At 36.4% G+C, this 19,688-nt stretch overlaps 3 protein-coding genes across 9 annotated transcripts in view; 2 read left to right on the plus strand and 1 right to left on the minus strand.

Moving 5' to 3' along the window:
* LOC112904803 overlaps positions 1–7,952 on the plus strand; it is a 48,401-nt gene extending 40,449 nt beyond the window's left edge. For all 5 annotated transcript variants that reach the window (XM_025975790.1, XM_025975789.1, XM_025975793.1 and 2 more), the window contains one exon: positions 1,307–7,952. In XM_025975790.1, coding sequence (XP_025831575.1) covers positions 3,550–4,614 — 1,065 coding nt within the window. In that variant the 5' untranslated portion in view covers positions 1,307–3,549 and the 3' untranslated portion in view covers positions 4,615–7,952. The remainder of the gene's footprint in view (positions 1–1,306) is intronic.
* On the plus strand, positions 5,986–6,444 carry LOC112904801. The gene has a single exon (XM_025975784.1). It carries the CDS (start codon positions 5,986–5,988, stop codon positions 6,442–6,444), a length of 459 nt encoding a protein of 152 aa, XP_025831569.1.
* Positions 7,953–9,952: 2,000 nt separating the features above from the next.
* On the minus strand, positions 9,953–19,682 carry LOC112904802. 3 transcript variants are annotated; one of them, XM_025975787.1, is made up of 8 exons: positions 19,376–19,682; positions 19,232–19,312; positions 18,526–19,166; positions 16,425–17,630; positions 14,214–14,440; positions 13,878–14,150; positions 11,058–11,188; positions 9,953–10,009 (listed from the first exon to the last, which is right to left on the minus strand). In XM_025975787.1, exons 1-4 carry the CDS (start codon positions 19,462–19,464, stop codon positions 17,176–17,178), a joined length of 1,266 nt encoding a protein of 421 aa, XP_025831572.1. In that variant the 5' UTR covers positions 19,465–19,682; the 3' UTR covers positions 9,953–10,009; positions 11,058–11,188; positions 13,878–14,150; positions 14,214–14,440; positions 16,425–17,175. The 3 variants fall into 3 exon arrangements, with proteins under 3 accessions (XP_025831572.1, XP_025831571.1, XP_025831573.1); XM_025975786.1 differs by having other exon boundaries at positions 11,058–14,150; XM_025975788.1 differs by lacking the exons at positions 13,878–14,150; positions 14,214–14,440; positions 16,425–17,630.
* Positions 19,683–19,688: the final 6 nt, after the last annotated feature.

The following is a 19,688-nucleotide window of genomic DNA, read 5'->3' on the forward strand; positions in this document are numbered from 1 at the left end:
TTGCGTCGGGGCTTAGACTGTGAAGCCACGTTTTCGCCACTCCAATTAATTGTAACAACCCGTAATGTTTGATGGTAACTTCATCTCTTTATACAATTCGCCGTACTCTTCGATCTTAGCGATCCATTGGTCAATGGAAACGTTGTCTTTGACAGGATCAAATTCCGGTAAAACACTTTGAATATTTGGAAAAAATCGCTGACCTGTTTCTCGATCCTCACTACTTGTTGCCGTCTCCATCGCCGCTGATGTGTTTTCAGGTAATCTCCCGGTTGACATTTTATTTATAACAGTTCTTCCCGTGTTACGATCTATCAGTAGGAATCGCTCTCTACGCGCGCAGATCAACACTAAGATCCGTTTCCAATAAACAAAACCCAGTAATTTAATGAAAACCACCACACACGAATACTTTGGATTTTGTTAATCCCACTTCTAAAACTGTTGCAATCAGAATGGCCAAACGCAGGCGTTATTTTAGAAGTTTATTAAAGTAACTCGTGTACAACTTTATCATGACAATGACGAATGTAGAATGAATATAATAAGAAATACACAATGAGAAAAGTATGAATCGGTTCACAGGGCTGCCGAACAGCTCTTATCAGTTCACGGTAACCCAAACATCCAAATAAATGGTACAGCTAACACGGGAAGTAATAAATTAACTGATATCATTAATCAAAATTATATGGGAACACTTTGTTTAAATAAAGACCACAAACGTTTATCAAAATTAAGCACTTCATTAATAAAAGTTGTACCTAAGCCGTACAGAATTCTTTTAACTGAGTGGTAGATTAGACATTTTAGGAAAACTAAGCGTGTTAGAGATTTCAAAATTTGCTATTAGATTCGCTATCCCATTGCAGCAAACATCTACGGCTTATCGAAAATCCATAATCTTCCCATAACCCCTATAATTTCAACTGTAGTTAGTCCTAGAAGAAGTTCATCAACAAAAACTTGGAACCCCAAAAAATCCAGAACTTAATTTTAAAAATTCCTTCGAACTGATCAATAAGTTGTTTATCATAGTAGTCCCTGACAATTACATTTCTGTTAGCTATGATACCAGTTCCTTTTTTACCAACATCCCAACAGAATTATTAGCTACCATAATTTCAGATAATTGTAATAACATTGCTCCCTATATAAAGACAAATTCTACTACTAGGTGTTCGGAATAGCTATGAGAGGTGTTGTAGCTCTATTTTAACAGAGCTGGTTCTAAATAAATGATTGAGGCTTTCATGAAATTGTAAATAACCAAGACTTGTTCATTTAATTTTTTCTTTAAAAATAGATGTCCGAATTAGAAACTGCAGGAACATAGCAAGAAAAAAATTTTGACAACATACTGATGGGCTTAGTCCATAGGTAGGTACGTAGTATCGGCGCCGTATCGTCATTAAGTAATCCTTATTAGAAAGAACTGATTTGGGGCTCTTGGCACGTGGGGACCAGGAGAATGAGAGAATCCTGAAAAAATACTGGATATTCGAAAAGACTATGCAAAACCAGTGAGACGTCTTATGGTTGCGGACACGATACGGTGGTCAAGGAACATATCTGTCGAACACGTCTCGGGCATCCGACAATACAGTGAAGAATAACTACACCAAGAGGCATCACCAACTTCACTAACACTTTCAACTCAATAGCTACTGTACCCAAATGGCTAGGAACCAACTAGTGCAATACATCACTACAGATATCGTAATGACATCTAGCATTAAGTTAATATGTAACATTGCAATACATATAAACTTATTTGTGCTAACTTAATTGTACCCTTTGGAGAATCTATCCTTCAAAGAGAAAGGTTCACCCTGTAGGCACCAATGTAGTTCATTACTGTAGTCGATTGTTCCTTAGTCGGGGTCACTACTGCAGTGATTTATGACCAGCGAAATTGCTGTTCTGATATGAACCGATTTTATAATAACGTTGGACACTTTCCAGCATCTATCTTGAATTGACACTACTGCAGCATCCGATGGTTTTGCACTAAAGTTAGATCAGCAAGTTACACTTGTTTGTGAAATATCTCTGACCTAGTTGTCGCACTGTGTCGAGATTTTTCTATGCCAGCATAAAAATGAGTCACATATTAAATGTTACACTTTTGAATTATGATAATGATATACCGAGTGTGCTCACAGTTATTTTCATGCAGTTTCAAAGCCGCAGAATTTTTTTTAAACACAATTAATAAGTGCACAAACATTACAATTTACATCGCAAACAACGGACGAAACTCGAATTGCACGTAAGAGCATAAAATAACTGGACATTAGGGTTACCTGCGCTTAATATACATAAGATAACGGGTTAAAATTTCACAATTCTTTTGTATTTATGATTCACAAAAATATAAATCTGGATAATGTTGATAAATGTAATTATTTAAAAAATTATATAACTGTCGAAGAGTTTGGCTTATCAGACGTAAATTATACCATTGCTTGAAACAAATTAAAATCGTGGTATGAAAACTCAACTGCGTTGCTAAAGCATCATACAAGTAACTTACATAAATCACAAAAAGAACGAGTAAACCGTCCTTTAAAATTTAGCACTTGAAGTACTTGGAGAAAACATATAGTATTGGGCCCATTTAGAAAATCATTCTAAATTTTCACAAAAAACAGTTATTGATAATTTTTCTAATAATGAGAAAGCAAATAATAATTTTTTCAATTAAGAACATTCCCGTAAGGAATTATAATATAAAATTATATGCGGTCATACAGGTGTATTATGTAAGGTTGCACACCCATTGTATGCCTGCGAAAGTTTCAAAAGGTTTTTACTAATTGAAAGTGTGCAATTTTCAAGTATAATTCATATTATAATTTGTTACATTTTAAAACTTACAGATTATTTGTTCGTGTTTATCACTGTCGCGACATTGTTTATGTTATTGTTTCAGCGACTGGTTTTTCGCTGCTAGTAATAGGTCTAATAATGATTCATTCGCCTGCTTGAATTCGTTAATGTAACCCGGATTATTCCCGCGGTACTAAATGTACAACTTTTGTAATAATCTTTGAAAGACTAAACGTTAAAAAACTTAGCAGCTCTCTTATTGAGAAAAGCACGCTGTACATTGGTCCTTCAAGCCGGATAGGGTAGTGATAACGGCTATACTTCCGGTAAATACAGTGCTAGGTGACCGTGGGAAAAATCGAAAAATTCGAACTGTCTTCAGAGTGCGGCGGCGAAATCGAAAAGCAGACCGACTGAAGAGAGTACAGGCGGTTGAGATCCAGAGGCAGGAAGCGGGGAAATCGGGAAAGCGGCTTGCTGAAAAGGTTAGTGAGCATCCTTTTTTCTAACTGTCCTTTGGTTATCTAAGTGTGACAGCTTTGTTTGAGCTTAAATTGTACGTTGTACTGATAAATTAAAATGTCGTTGGCGGAATTGAAGAAATTGCTCGTTAAGCGTTCTCATTTATAGGGAAAATTAAATAATATCGGATTATTTGCGCAACAATTCGACTCGTTTAAGCATGATATCAAAGATATTCAGGTTCGCTTGGCTGAAATGCCTAAAATTCGAGACGATTACGAAGAGGTAATCTTTGAGATAGTCAGATTAGAAATCGCAGACGAATCTATGTCGGAACAAAAACAGGATCCGAATCCTACAGAATCGATAGGAGAAAACGAAATGTCGGCTCTAAACAAATTCGATACTGATTGGTTGAAAATTATGAGCGACCTCCAAAGGGTTTTTCAAAGGTTATCAGTGGCACCTAGTGCAAACGTGCCCGTGGCGGGTTCTGTCCAGGCGTCAAATCCTAGTCAGTTTAATGTGAGACTTCCACGAATCAATTTACCTCAATTTTCGGGAGAATATACGGAATGGTTACCCTTTTACAATGCGTTTGACAGCCTCATTCATAATAACTATACGTTAGATGACTGTCAAAAGTTTCATTACTTAAAATTTTTGGGGGGTGAAGCGGCTCGTCCGATTGAATCATTGGCAATCACCGCTAATAATTATCAGTCTGCGTGGTCCATACTGCAAAGGAGATATAAAAATGATAGGCTGATAGTATACAGTCACGTAAATTCGATTCTAAATACGCCCGAATTATCGAAGCCATCGACGGAGGGCTTGAGAAAATTAGTGAACGACATTTCTGCGAATTTAGAGGCATTAAAGGCAATGCAGATTCAAGTAGATTCTTGGGATGCTTTTCTTGTCCCTCTGATAATAAGTCGTATAGATTATCAGTCGAGGAAAGAACTAGAACTTACATTAGACTCGAGCGTTCCAAAGTTGAAGGATATTTTGGAATTTTTAGAGAAGAGATGTGTCACTCTTCAGTGCATTCAAGGGGGTTCTAAATCGTCAAAGCCTGAGTCAACGCAGATCAAAAAAGATTATACGAAGCGATCTTCTCACGTTGTTACGACGAGATTAGCGTGTAGATATTGCGACAAAAGACATTTTGTAAACCAATGCGGAGATTTTTTGCGTTTAAGTATCGGCGATAGGATCAAGGAGGTAAAGAATAAGAATCTTTGTCTTAACTGCTTGAGGAAGAATCATACGACAAACGCGTGTAGAGCAAAAGGTTGCAGCATTTGTAAATCATAATCACACATCATACATTGTTACATGATAGGAGCGCTAAAAATAGTTCGGAATCTGATTCCCCGAATCACGGCTTTGCTAACAAATCAAAACCAGAAACCAAGGTTAATGCTACAGTAAATCACTTTAAATCAAAAGGCGATACACACGTTATTTTATCGACAGCGCTTATTTGGATAAAACATTGTGGTGGTCAATATCAAGAATGTCGCGCGCTTTTACGCCGGATCGCAAATAAACTCAATGTCGACAGGTACATGTAAACGACTGGGCCTAAACCCGACTATTTCCGTATCGGGAATTAATCACACGTGCACCAAAATTTCAAAATCAGTCGAAATATGGATCAGGTCGTCTGATTCCAAATTTAAAATGCCCGTTACTTGTTGTATCATAGAACGTGTAACTTCAAATTTGCCCATCGTTTCATTCAATACCGAATACCTTTCCATTCCGTCAGACATCTATTTAGCGGATCCAGATTTCAACACAAGTCGTCCTGTTGATTTATTATTAGGGGCTGAAGTATTTTGGGATTTATTGTGCGACGATCGCAGGAGACTGTCGAATCCTAACTTGTTCCTTACAAAAACATTGTTAGGTTGGGTAGTTGGGGGAGCATCTTATAATTTCGAGAATTCGGGACGATCCGGAAATCGAGTCGCGAACCTGGCCATAAAGGATTAAAGCGACGAACTTCAACGACTCATGGAAAAATTCTGGATTCAGGAAGAAATCCCAGAATCCAAGGAAAAGTGGTCTAAAGAGGAAATAGAATGTGAAGAACAGTTTAAAAACACGTACATGCGTGATCCATCGGACGGTAGATTTGTCATGAAGTTACCATTCAAGAAAGGAAACGTAGAATTAGGCGACTCAAGCGGAGTTGCGCTCAGAAGATTCTTGTCATTGGAAAGGAGATTCAAAAGGGATCGTAAATTCAAAGATTTGTACTCAAACGCCATGCAAGAGCTCATTCAGTCGAATATTGTGGAAAGAGTACCAGAAGGCAAAGTCACTCATGATTCCACTTACTATTTGCCGCTTTCGGGCATAGTAAAAGAAGCCAGACAAAAAGTAAAGATACGAATAGTGTATGATGGTTCGGCAAAGTCGACCAACGGGTTGAGCCTAAACGACAATTTGATGACGGGCCCGAATTTACAAACAGAATTATTTTCTCTGCTCATATGCTTCAGAATGCATCAAATTGCCTTCTCATGCGACATGGAGAAAATGTTTCTACAGGTCAAAATAAATCCTGAAGACACGAATTATCAGAGACTTTTCTGGAGAAATTCGGAGAGCTAATCGGTTCAAATTTACCGACTGACAAGGCTGGTCTTTGGCTTAACAAACTCCCCATTTACAGCCATGAGGTGTGTAAGGCAGTTAGCCACGGACTCGGCGGAAAATTTCCCACTGGCAAGCGAAACCCTCGAAAGAGATGTTTATATGGACGACGTCTTGAGTGGCGGATCGACTATTCAAGATGCGTTAAAATTGAGAGACGAATTAATTGAAGTCCTAAATGGAGGAGGATTTAAACTGTCAAAATGGGCTAGCAACGATTCAAGACTAATACCATTACCTTTGGAACAAGGAGATGAAGACCGAAACGCGATCGAACAGGATAAAGCTGACACATCCAAAGTGTTAGGCTTAATATGGAACTTCAGGGAAGACACCTTATATTTCAGAGTATCTGTCCGCACATCACATTCTAAGATTACGAAAAGATCGATACTTAGTTCGGTAGCGAAACTATTCGATCCCATTGGAATTGTTTCCCCGGTTATTGTCAAGGCTAAATTAATAATGAAAGAATTATAAGCATGCAAGCTAAATTCAGATGATGAAGTTCCCCCAGAGGTCCGGAGAGTTTGGGAAAGATATCTTGAAGAGCTTGAGGAGTTAAACTCGCTAGTAATACCTCGTAAAGTGCTACCCGTCTCAAGCGGAGTTCACGATTTGATTATGTTTTGCGACGCCTCATTGCAAGCGTATGGAGCGAGCATTTACGTCCGTACGAGATTGAGTGACGGAAGCTATGAGTCTTACATGGTTTGTAGCAAGTCCAAAGTGAGTCCAGTGAAGGTGATTACCTTGCCACGCCTCGAACTTTGCGCTGCTGTTTTAGGGGTAAAATTAATGAATAGGGTATCACAAGCGTTAAAGTTGAAAATCAGAAACAAATACTACTTTTCGGACTCAGAAATAGTATTGCATTATATAAAGTCTAATGCGAATATTTGGCAAGTGTTTGTTGGAAATAGGATTTCCCAAATTCAAAATTTAAGCGACATCCGAAACTGGTATCATGTGGATTCAAAACCCAATATCGTCTCAAGGGGAGCTTTTCCCAGACAACTCATGGTTTCAGAACTGTATTGGAAAGGTCCCGAATTTCTAACTCATGAACAATCAGAGTGGCCAAAATCAAAATCAAATAAGTCACTGGATGCGAATGACCTGTCAGAGAAAAGAAAGGTTGTCCTGGTAACAGCAATGGAAGTCAACATGATTGATTTTTCTAAATATATTCATCCATTTCTAAGATGCAAGGAATTGTTGCCTATGTGTTGCGATTTTCACATAACTTGAAAAACAAGAACAATAAGCGAGTTGGGAGTTTGACGACAGAAGAGTTGACCGAAGCGAAATATTGATTTTAAAACAGATCCAAGCGGAAGAATTCCAACCAGAAATCGCTTCATTGTCCAAAACCAATCCAGTGAGTAAATCGAGCAAAATATTTAACCTAGACCCGTTTTTGGATAAACGCGGATTGCTGAGAGTTGGATGCAGATTGCACAACGCGCCTATTGAATACGAAAGAAAATATCGGATTTTCGGAGGATAACATACCACCTTTAGCATAGAAACTGGCGAGAATCGAAGAGGTTTTCCCAGGGTCGGATGGTGTGGTCCGAGTAGCATCTGTGCGCACCGGCCAAGGGATATACAAACGTTCAATCAGAAAATTAGCCGTTCTTCCCAGAGAACAGGCTGTGATTACGGACTGTTAAGTGCAGTGAAGTGCGCAACTGAAAGTTAAATACCAGAGATTTTGCATGTTTGCTCTAATTTTGAGTTTTGTTCGCATGTTTATTGTTGTAGAATTTTCTAAATTTTTATTCATAATGTTTAGCTGCACTACTGATTAGTTGACATTTGTCAAGGTGGGGGAGGAAATGTGCAATTTTCAGGTGTTATTCATATTATAATTTGTTACATTTTAAAACTTACAGATTATTTGTTCGTGTTAATCGCTGTCGCGACATTGTTTATGTTATTGTTTCAGCGACTGGTTTTTCGCTGCTAGTAATAGGTTTAATAATGATTCATTCATTCGCCTGTTTGTATTCGTTAATGTAACCCGTATTATTCCCGCGGTACTAAATGTATAACTTTTGTAATAATCTTTGAAAGAATAAACGTTAAAAAACTTAGCAGCTGTCTTATTGAGAAAAGCACGCTGTACAGAAACAATTAACAAAGTTAAAGAATTAATAATATGTTTTTGCTACTTAACTAGCAGCCACCAAAATAAATAGCTCCATAGCAAAGCTCGCACCCAAGGAATTAGCCAATCAGAATATTCATGGTTAAGTAGGTATGGACTTATTGGGGATACGATTACGAAAATTTAGTTTTATTCATTTTCACTCAGATTACTTAAAAGAAAAAGTTGAGACGTAATAATTTCCATAATTGAGCCTAAGTATCACGCGTCACTTGTAGGAAACTTCCCCAACCCCAATCATGTAAAGTCATCAATTGGTATACTAATCGTTTTCGAATTCTAAAATCTCCGCGCTATGTAGAATGCTGACTCTATAGGGATTATCGTGATTGTTTTAGTTTAGTAGAAGTCCGTCGAAGGAAGGCTTTAGCGGTGTTACAGGTTAGGAAGCAGGATAGAAAATCGTTGCTACCCTTGATATTGTTTGTAGACATAGGATAGCGGTTGAAACGCAAAGGGAAACCCTTGCCTTGCGAACCGCGAAGTCGCGCATTGGAAAGGGAAGGATTTTTGAGTATACAAATCCCACAGGATCTATGGAAAGGAGTCTCCGACATTCCATCTGCTATGGCAAGGAAGAGGGAGACTATCCGTTGGGAGTTGCATATTGTGGCTCTCTACCTTTGTTTGATTGGATGCGGTCATCGTACTGGCGTTCGAGATAGCCTTTTTATACCTGCTTGATTGGATGCAGTCCTAATACTGGCATTCGAGATAGTTCAAAATAGCATCCTTTACGGAATTTTCCTTTCCCGTAACTTCAGGATATACCTGATTCCACCGGAGTCTGTTCGTTGTCTGCTCCGTTCAAGTCGGTTCATCGCCGTTCGTCTGGGAGACGCTGATATCCGGCCGGTAATCACCTGACTGATTGTTGTCACCTGCCGAGGGTAATAAGTTTTTGAGTGGTGCATATGCTGAAGTCTCCCATCGTCATACTTGGTGTAACTGGTTTTTCCATGAACCTTATTCGTGTAGTACCGCACACGCCGTCGTCTCCGAAAGCCTTAGAATCTTCAAGGCGCCATCATTCGTTATCCTGTTGATGGTCCTACCGGCGCTTCTGGTAACCGTGTGCGAAGCGTGCCGTCCATCCCTACATCCCGCTCCTGTGCATACGGTCGTAGTTGTCGTTCTTCCTGTCATGTTGTCAACAAACTCAGATGTTCCAGAAGCCAATGACACTCCGAGAGAAGGTAAAGCCACGGGCACACAGTTTCGCTATTTTGGTAACTTAATACCTTACGCATTATTCGAATTCTGAACTTATTTTAACCCTCGTAACGAATTTGTATATCTACCATCACTTTCATTTTACGTCTGACTAAGTTCAGACAACAGATACCTTAACATGGACTACCCTCGAATTGTAATTTGTTGCGGTTTTATTACAAACTTGTTTGTTCCTTTAACTACGCTACTTTACTCACCATGCGATTCCTTACACCCTCCAATGCTCCCCACATATTTTAGAAACACTTTGTGTCACGATGTTTGCTGGGTTTTAATCACAAAAACATTAGGTAATTTCAGGTCCGCATAGGTACGTGATTATCGGATAATTAACTTGCACAAAGTGTTTGTTTCGAATTTTGGAAGGAAAAAAAAATTTTTTATTTTTAATCCCAATAGGCGGAAAAGCGGAACATAATATAAAAACGTACATCAGTATTATATTAAAAAAATAAACACTACAATACAGTCACTATCTATTTCCAATAAAAAAAAAACAAAAAATAAAAAATCATGACTTAAGAGATATAACTAATTTTTAATATAGAAAAACTATACTTGACTCCTCTCCTCTCATTTTTTCTTCTTTTGTTTTAACTTTTAATTTAGATCACTGGTGATCTTTCAGGATCTTCCATCCTACAAAATAATAAAATATAGTTATGACAATTCTTAAAATTAGTTATACATAATGTAACTAAAATAAGTGCAGAACTTACAGGTGGTAGGGAGCTACTAAATAAGAAAATTAGGTAACTTTTTGAAAGCCCGAATGTTCACTATTTTCGAGAAAAATGTACCTATTCGAATGTGCAGGTAAGGGCCAGTTTGGCACTGGTAAATCACACAGAGAAATACGACAACGCAACGTCTTATTCAATCACTTCGTAATTAGTAGTATAAGTCATTGACATTAGGTCAGTGTATCACTGTAGAACAGCTATTGTTATTAGTATTACATCTATTCTCTCAAATAGTACATACACGCGAAATAGAGTCGAACGTTGGCTCCTTTCATGTGACACTGTAGCGAATTTTAAAGAAACTGTTTCTGCAGCTTACTTAATTGCAGCTAATACAATCCTTGAAGAAAATTTATTTTTAGTCGCAAGTGGATTTGTATTAGAAGCTTCGGCAAAACAAAAATGGGTTCAGACGTCAGTTTTTCCCATAACGTGATGCTTACATCCGGATCTAAATCTACAGAGCTTCTTTATATGGGGTTGTATAAAACAGGGAATGTATTAAACGTCAGTACACATGCTAATGACGTGCAGGACTGTGTGATGAACTGATGAATGCTGCAAATGAAATTCGCCACATGCCTGACTTCTGCGCTGCGGTTTTAATTTCAAACAATTTCAATAGCGTGTGCGCGTGTGTTTACTGGTGTTCCCGGAACCAATGACTTGTCGGTAAGTAAACATTAAGTTGTTTGTTGATTATGTTCGCTTTAGGCATTAGACAAGCGATATTATTTAGTTTGTCCAACCCAAAGCTGATTTAGTTCTACCACGCTCACATTGCCAAATCATTCCCAGGGCCGGATTCGGTTTATAACTTGCGGTTTTCTTTTAAATTTTCCAATCAATCACTGTGATCACCATGCGATTCCTTATTGCACGAGTTGACAACCTCCAAAGTTCCACACTTATTTCAGTTACCCCCTGTATACTAGTTATATTACCTATGAATTGCAACTTCTTCGTCATTTATAAATGAAATATCCTGAGGCGTTAAAAAGATGAATTGTTTATCGTTAGCAGATTTAGCGTGATCTAGAAGAGCTTCCATCACTTTTGTCCTGTTTACTTTGTCCTGTAATAAACAACTACAATCATAAATATATCAACGATTCTTTTTTTGTTGTATAATTCACCGAACATTTGAACATTCTTTTTGGTAACTACAGATACAGATAGTAATGCATTTAAATGTTTTAAGAATAGAATTTATTTGAACTCTATTAGTGTTTCAGTATAATTAAAATTTTACAAAGAGTAGCAAGATATTATTTATATTAATAATGTTTCATCTATTTATACTTAAATTTATATAGTCGGGAAAAGCCCTAATTGCTAATTACTATGAATTGTATTTTAATAAGTAGCTAGTACAGCTCTGGTATCTATTATAGGTGTATTGATAAAGTTTTTGTTCATTTAATAAATTATCTTAGCCTTTTCTTGATTTTTCAAAGTATTCTAACAAATTCAGACGTCGAACGTATAAAAGAAAATGCGTTTAAACAATATTTCAATAAACTCGGAGTAACACCACTATAATATACAAAGTTCTTCAAACTGATTGTGAGTGATACATTAGACGTTTTAGGGAAACTAAGCGTGTACGAGATATTTTATTTCCTCTTTTTAGCCTCTTTCCATCCACGCAGATGTTTCCTAATGCTTGTTTCGAAAATTTTTGAATAAATTTGAATTTTTATCAATAATAGATAATTCTACTAATTATAACATAACAAAAGTGTGCTATGGACAACTGACGCAATTATTAAAAATTAAAGACTCATCCTTCGTTTATTTATGTTGCAAAAATGATCCCATTCGGATTTAATGAATGTATAATGTGTTTATGGAGAATGCAACAAAGAATGCAGAAGATTTAATGAACTCTATTCTCATGTAGCTTTCATTAATAGGCAAAAATTTGACACAATTATGAGGAATATCTTTCCAAGCTCTGAATACCAGTGTTAAACGTGTTGTTCTTGCATTTTTTGTTGCGAACGTACGTGCTTCTGTTATTAACGCTGTAACAGAAAGAATATTATGGAAACATAAGATGCATGCCTAGAAGTTTATCAAAGTCCAGTATCTGCATCCGCAAACTTTTTTAACAAGAATTATCTGGTCGGACGAATCAATATTTTCAAGAGAAAGTGTCTTTAATAGTTATAGGAAGCATATTTAGACAAATGAATACCCTTATGCCACCAGAGAACGTACATTTCAAGATAACTCTAGTTTTAATGCGTTTTGTATTTTCAAAAATAATCGATTTTGTTAGTGTATATGCGACGACAGTTTAATTTTACAGCGTTATTTACAAATTTTAAGTACAGTTGTTGATAATTTTTTAGATGATCTATCGTTAAGAAATTCAGTCTGTTGGTATGTGATAGATGGTTTGATAAGTACGAGCCTTGGCTGTGACCTGCAAGAAGTCCAGAACTTGCTCCCTTGGACTTCTTTTTGTGGGGAATACTAAAAGCTGGGCGTTCCAAGATAACGTCAGAAAAGCAACAATTACAGAAATGTATGAATTTCTAATATGTCTGCAAGCAAATGGAAGACAATCTGAACAACTATCTTAAATTTTTATTTTTCTTTTGTTTTATAATTAGTTAATCATTTTCGTGCACGTGCTTTCTAATATATTCCGTCATAGTTTCAGACGATTATTAATGTAATATTAACATACTAAGTTGAAATCGACAAATCATACACATATAGTTCAAAATATTTCAAGTAAAATTTGTATAGAGTTAAGTGTATAATAACGTAAAAATATTTTCAAACACGGTTATACCGGAAATGCACAGTAAGTTCGTTATTTTAAATGAAACCTACTTTATATTGCGTTTTGGAATTCCCTATAAAAAAATGTCAGTTTATTATCGTAACATTTATTGGACCTAGGGTCGCACAGTTCTGGAGTTATTTCACGTTTCATGGAAAATTTGACGTTTGGTACCATTTTTAATATGTGAGAAACAAAAGGACTTAGAGGGTTGCGATTTTCACATTCCGTTTCTGGAAGAAATTACCTATCATCTACATATAATATTTACAATGCCAATATTCACAAATTCAATTTCCTTTCGAATAATATAAGGGTATTGATACCTGTTGTTGGTTGGTAGCAGTTTTAAACACTTTTTTATTGTAATACTCAATATTTACTCAGGCGCAGGGCGTCCTAACAACGACACTATCGTGAGAGAGATAGATATTGTCCGAAACTTCGTTCCATCTCTTTCTTTTGTCGTACCACAATTCTGACCGCTAAGGCACGTCCATTAGTATACGTCAATGCCTACAACGAATACTCCGCAAATACAGCTTGTAACGACTAATAATTAACTAGCGTTGAGTAGCGTACAATCAGCAAGCCTATGCGTAAAGTGACGTAACGCCTGGCCACGCACTTTCTAATTGTTTTTAAAACGTGCAAATAAAATTTTGATTTTTTTGCAGATCTATTATTTTTCACTTGCACTTTTTTGATTTATGAATTAAAAAAAGATTTCTGAACAAGCCCATTGCCATTATTATAACACCGAGAATCGCCATTGGTTGAGACCAGTGAATAATCAGCGCAGGTGGTCTTTGAACGTATGGGGTGGCATCATTGGACGACATATAATTGCACCATATTTTTTCACGGGACTTTAGACAGAAACACATATTTGTATTTTCTTCAAAATGATTTGACAAAAATGTTAGATAATTTGCAACTTGCTCTTAGAAACAGATATGGTACACACATGATAGATCACCCGCGCATTATGGGAGGAATATGCAATATACAATTTCTCAGTCTAGTCTCTAGATGGATTTCGAATTTCTTGTCCCCGTGTATGGCGAGGATCTATAATTTCAGGAAGAAGAAATGAAAAATAAAAATTTTTTAATTTCTTTTCCATTTTCTTCAACCAGAAATCCTCATCTTTTAATATTTTAATAAATTCCATTTTTTTCGGCGTATATATTACAAAGTAACAATATTTCCTTTGAGTTATATGTAGCAATCCTTGTACCTGAAATAAAAGAAGGATGTAGACCTAATGGAAAGTTTTTGTAGAAAACAGTAAATATTGTACCTGGTAATAGTAGTCGTGGTTTAGTTTTAGTTCTATATTACCAAACTCCGATATTGTTGCAAATTTAATTTTTTTTCTGTTATTGCATTTACCGGAGTAAGGTCTTTGCAGAAAATGGACATTTGATTTCTAGGACAGCATCCTCATCTAAAATTATGCCGTCTGGACTGGCACCCAAGAACGGGTGGCATTTGCCAACTACCAAGCCGCTTTCTTTTACAGTCAACCTAATAAAGTATATGGAGAGATAAATGACCGATTTTTTAAGGGGGCTTTTAGATGCACGTCTTAGTCCAAACTGAGTTTAAGATGCAACCCTCGGTCAGAATATCATTACCATTTTTAGGAGATAAAATGTACATGTTTTCAAAGATTTGGATAGTCAATGCAGGCCGAGGAAGTTTCTACCTCTATCGTGAATATAGAGCGAAGAGCCAAACCAAAAATATACTTGGTGATGTTTATATCATTTCGTACAGGATTGCTCCGGCGAGAAAATGTCATCAATGCAAAGATGTTCCTTTTAATGTCGATGTACCATTTGGTCTTGTCCAATGTTTCTGCAACTGAAAAAGCAGCATAATACCCATTACTTTTGCTATTTGATTGTGATTTCTTTTTGTTGTGAAAGTAGCAATTTTTACTAAAATGACCATATTTATTACAACTGTAACAACGTGGGCATATCTTTTGGTTGTTATCTTTCTATGAGACTTTGGCATATTGTGAGATTTATTAAACTTCATATGGTAGGTTGGAGACTCTGTCACTTTTACTTCCTGTAACAGCTCTGTTTTTACAAAATCAGCAGTAACTGACACACTTGAGCTTTCAATAGCAATGTACCAAGCTACTCATCTCCTACTACAAAATTAATATTTGTAAGCTTATGAGCTGTTGTCATTACTTTATTTATGTAATCCTCAACATTGTTCGGCACATTAGACTCGACCAATGCCAAAAGATACGAGAAGCTAATTGGAGAATTGCAAGATGAACGAATGCATATAACTAAAATGATTGTTTCTAACACTAATAAAACACCAAATTGAATTAACGCTAATGAGATTACCTTACAGCGGAGCATTTTAAACATAAGAGGCCATATTTTTATAACTCCATCAGGTTGAACGAAAACATAACATCAATGCAAATTTTAGACACGGTTACCCTTTTAAATGACATAACTGCAGAAGTAAGCAAAGAAGTAGATGAAGTTGTAGAAACTTTATCATTTGCTAGAGTCAATATCCTTCATCCTAGTGTTCTCAATCACGCACAATTTCAGGAACAATTAAGTCATATTAGCCACAGCGAAAATATACTGCCTTTTTCTTTTGATGATACAAATATCTATAAATATTACCAAATTACAACTCCAAAGTTATTTACCTTAAAAAATGGAATTTTAATAAAGTTAACAGTCCCTCTAGTAAAAAATATATCACTCAGACTTTTTAAAACCTATCCTTATCCTATTACATTTGAAAATGATTACCACCATGTAATTCTTCCTGAAAACCCTTATGTGGCAATCTCCGACGACCACCAATGGTACCTTGAACCAAGGGATTTTACAAATGCACTTCGAATAGAAAACGTCATCATTCAACAGAATACAGAACCCCAAGATACTAAGAATACGAAACAATGCTTACCGCAACTCTTAATGAACAAGGAATTCCCCGAAAAATGTGTCGTCCACACATTCAAAGCAACGGAAAATAACATCGAACAGATAAACGCCACAACATGGATCATTGCTTCTACAGGAAACTTAAGCGTAACATTCAAGTGTAAAGGATACCCAATTAAACATACTTTAATTTCAAAACCATCCCTTTTAACTATCAACGAGGAATGTACTTGTTATTTTGGCAATGGTTTACAAATATCATACAACAACCAGGAAGTCAACGAAATCAAAAGTATACCGCTTTTAACCCCAGAAATACCTAGAAATTGTTGTCACAAAGATATCGAAATCCTGAAACAACTCGATATTCAANTTTCTCTCCTTCAACGAAATTACGGCTTTTTATTGATGAGTTCAAGAACTCCAAAATTTCACTCAAAGATAAAAACATTGCTTCAAAATTAACTTGTAACACATGTTTTCGTATGGAAACGTGGCGTATTTGACCCGATAGGATTGATTCGAATTATTGTCATGGCGTGTCGCTACGATCGATGCCTTTTACCAATACTAACCCTGTTACTTTTGAAAATTCGTCACGTGCAACTGTTTCATATTCGTTGCCATAATGAGTGGCAGCACTACCAGTAAATGTTGAATACAGTAAACTTTTTACGGTATTTGCACATGAAGTAGTTGCGCATCCGATTGGGATTGCTACTTTGACCTCTTGTCGTTATTTCAATATTAGAAATTTGATTCACAGGTATTTGTATATGTGTCTAAGAAATGTTCCATTTTTTCTGTGTAATCAGTAGGACACATGTCGGTCTGTGACATTTCTGGACCATAGTCTGGATCAACGAGCGGTGTAGGATTTGCATTGCGCTTTATTTTCCTGAATAAATTTCGCCTGCACTTGTGTTTATCCCGCAAGGTCATCCTTCGGGTCGTGAATTTTTTTGTGTACTTGCCTGGACTTCTTTTTATGACCGCACGATGGACTACGTTCGCATATTCTCCTTTGCTATTGAAAGAAATACCTGCCGCTTCGCAGCGTGCTTGGTATGATCCTCTCAAAGAAAAGTTAATGCATTATAGCATTCTGCTATATTGGAGTCCATGTTCAAAATTAAATTTGACGCTTGCAATGCTAATCGGTTGGTTACGGACATTATATCTTTCCATAACCCACACGACTTCATTTCAACAACTACGGCAATATTTTTGTCACAGACTGCTTCACAAAAATATTGAATTTCTTTGCAGTTTTCATGTTCGCCGAAAATATGACTTACTGTATTTCTTATATCAATTATCAACCCTTCAATGTTTTCGTGGATAGGTTTTTCTTGATTTTTTTCGGTGAGAAATAGCAGAAACAACAGCAGTACGAATTTTTAATACTTTGGACAGCAGCAATTGTCGCAAACGAACTGGAACTACCTGGTTTGCGGAACTGATCCTCTTGGTTGTAATTTCTCTAAGTTTGTTACAAAAATTTCGCAGAAGGTGGTTTCGGCATTCAATTTTGCGGATGTTGACTTGATGTCCATATGGTTTACAGTCCTGCAATTTCCTATACACGCTACTCTCTCCGTCTCCAACAAGAACTGTATATTTTAAGCCGTGCATAGTTACACTGTCTTTAAAGCCTTCTGCAATAATATCTGCCTCCATACTACTTGAACTGCCGTTCCAATTTTTACAACAGTTATGTTGTACTATGTCCTTCTCACCCTCATATTTTGCACATAAAGTACAGTACTTATTTCTAATGCCTAAATGTACAACATGATTGATTTATTGATATTATTATGACAAGACTAATCTACATACATATATGTACTTATGTAGGAAATTCCGGACTTAACAGACCCAAACCTGGACCAGTAGTGAGAAACGGAGCATACTTTTGTCAATATTGGTCCAAAGTTCGGTCAATATCAAGTACATTAACGTTTTACCAAGTTTGGTTCAATACTGAAGTAGCCAAGTCCTGGCTTATCAATAGTAGTACAATACTCAACCAAACTTCAAATGTCAAGACTAGGTTTATTAACGTTTCGCCAAGTTTGGACCAGTATTTCGAAGGCAAGTATGGGTTTGTCAGTACTGGACCAAAGTTCGGTCAAGCTTCGAGTGCCAAGGCTAGGCATATGAACATCTCCCCAAATTATATCCAATACTGGGCAACGAAGTACCGACCAAGATGGAAAGCGAAGCAGTTGCCCAATCTTGGATGAATTTTGTTTATCAAGTCTTGGCATAATGTTAACTGGTCAATATTGAGTTAATATTGTTCACCATGTTTTAGAGCAATATTATTTACCTAATGCTTGGTTAATACTGTTCACTAAACATTGGTACAATATTTTTCAACAAGTCCTTGCCCAATTTTGGGCTAATATTATTCATCAAATCTTGTCTCAATATTGCTGCCCTATCTTAGATTGGCCCAATATTAGTTGCTAATCTCGGACCAAAATTAAACAATTTTGATTGGCTTTGTCGTAATTTCCTACATAGGTACTTGACCCTGATGCATCGATTAAATTTCGATGTTTTTGTCTAGGTAATCTTTAGTTTCAAGAAATTATGTGCACGTATTAACTATATAAAAAATTGTCTTCAACCTGTCATACTATGAGTATAGATTCTGATTATTGCTGTTACCTAAATAAAGAAGTTTGCCAGTGCGCTTTCCAATTATGCATCCTACGCCAGAACTAGCATCATAATTTGTTCTATAGGATCTCTTGCACCAGGCTCCATCTGCAACTACAGCAATATTTGGAATGCCGGTACTATCCACCTCTCCTAGTTCCACTGCTAGTCGATATTCTTCTTCTCCAGCACGCCTTATATTGTCCCATAAAGTAGCATGTAGGGTGGTGGACACATCTTGGTGGCAATTCTCATATGTTTTCTGGGACAGACACGGAATATTCATATGCCCACAGAGTTCCTCCAAAAGACTGTATCCACCTCCAGCGGAGAGAACGCCTAGTACTGCTGCTTTGTTGATATTTGATTTCTGTACAGAAAAAATTTCATCTACTTTATTGCATATTTTGCATTTGAATTGGAAAACGCTTCTGAACCCGAATCTTCTCTCATTTAAAAATTCCCTCCATGAACATTTGAAAGGTGAATGACCTTCCATACTTATAATTTGACTAAAAAGGAACCCAATATCCACTATACGTCTTCCCTCTAATGAGTTACTGGCAGTTTTTGAGCCTTGCAAATGTTCAATTTCTACATCGGATGCGGAATTTAAGTGATGTGCTTTTAGGTCTTTGGTTGGTGTCATTCTGTAGATATTATTATTTAACGTTAATTATAAAAAATTGTAACGTATTATCTATTTGCAACGCACATAACAGTAGTGGGCATGTAACTGCAAGATGGTCCCTCTGGTGCAAATCCTACATTTTTTTGTTCTTTCGTAGGTGCAAACCTATAATATTTACTGTTAAATGGTTTAAACAGTTTATTATGTAATTATTAGACGTATAAATACATAAGAGCAGACGCATTTCCTGTAGATGCTGCTTCTTTTGTACAGTGGTTGACATCAAAGTTTTCTTCTTGACGTACGTTTTTAGCCATCCTAACGCTGTGAGTATATACATATAGTTCTACGTAATTAAAGTTATATACACTCCTATCACATTTGACCGTAAAAATTCAAAATCAAATAAATATGATCATCATTACTTTAACGTCATAAACCTTGGTGATTTAGTGGATAAATATGTATATTACTTATCAACAGATAAGTTTAGTTTGTTAAGTTATAGACACAAAATGAATACTATCGACTAATTACAAAA

The sequence above is a fragment of the Agrilus planipennis genome, unplaced genomic scaffold (genome assembly GCF_000699045.2).
Source record: "Agrilus planipennis isolate EAB-ADULT unplaced genomic scaffold, Apla_2.0 scaffold312, whole genome shotgun sequence".
In the NCBI taxonomy this organism is placed as follows: Eukaryota; Metazoa; Arthropoda; class Insecta; order Coleoptera; family Buprestidae; genus Agrilus; species Agrilus planipennis.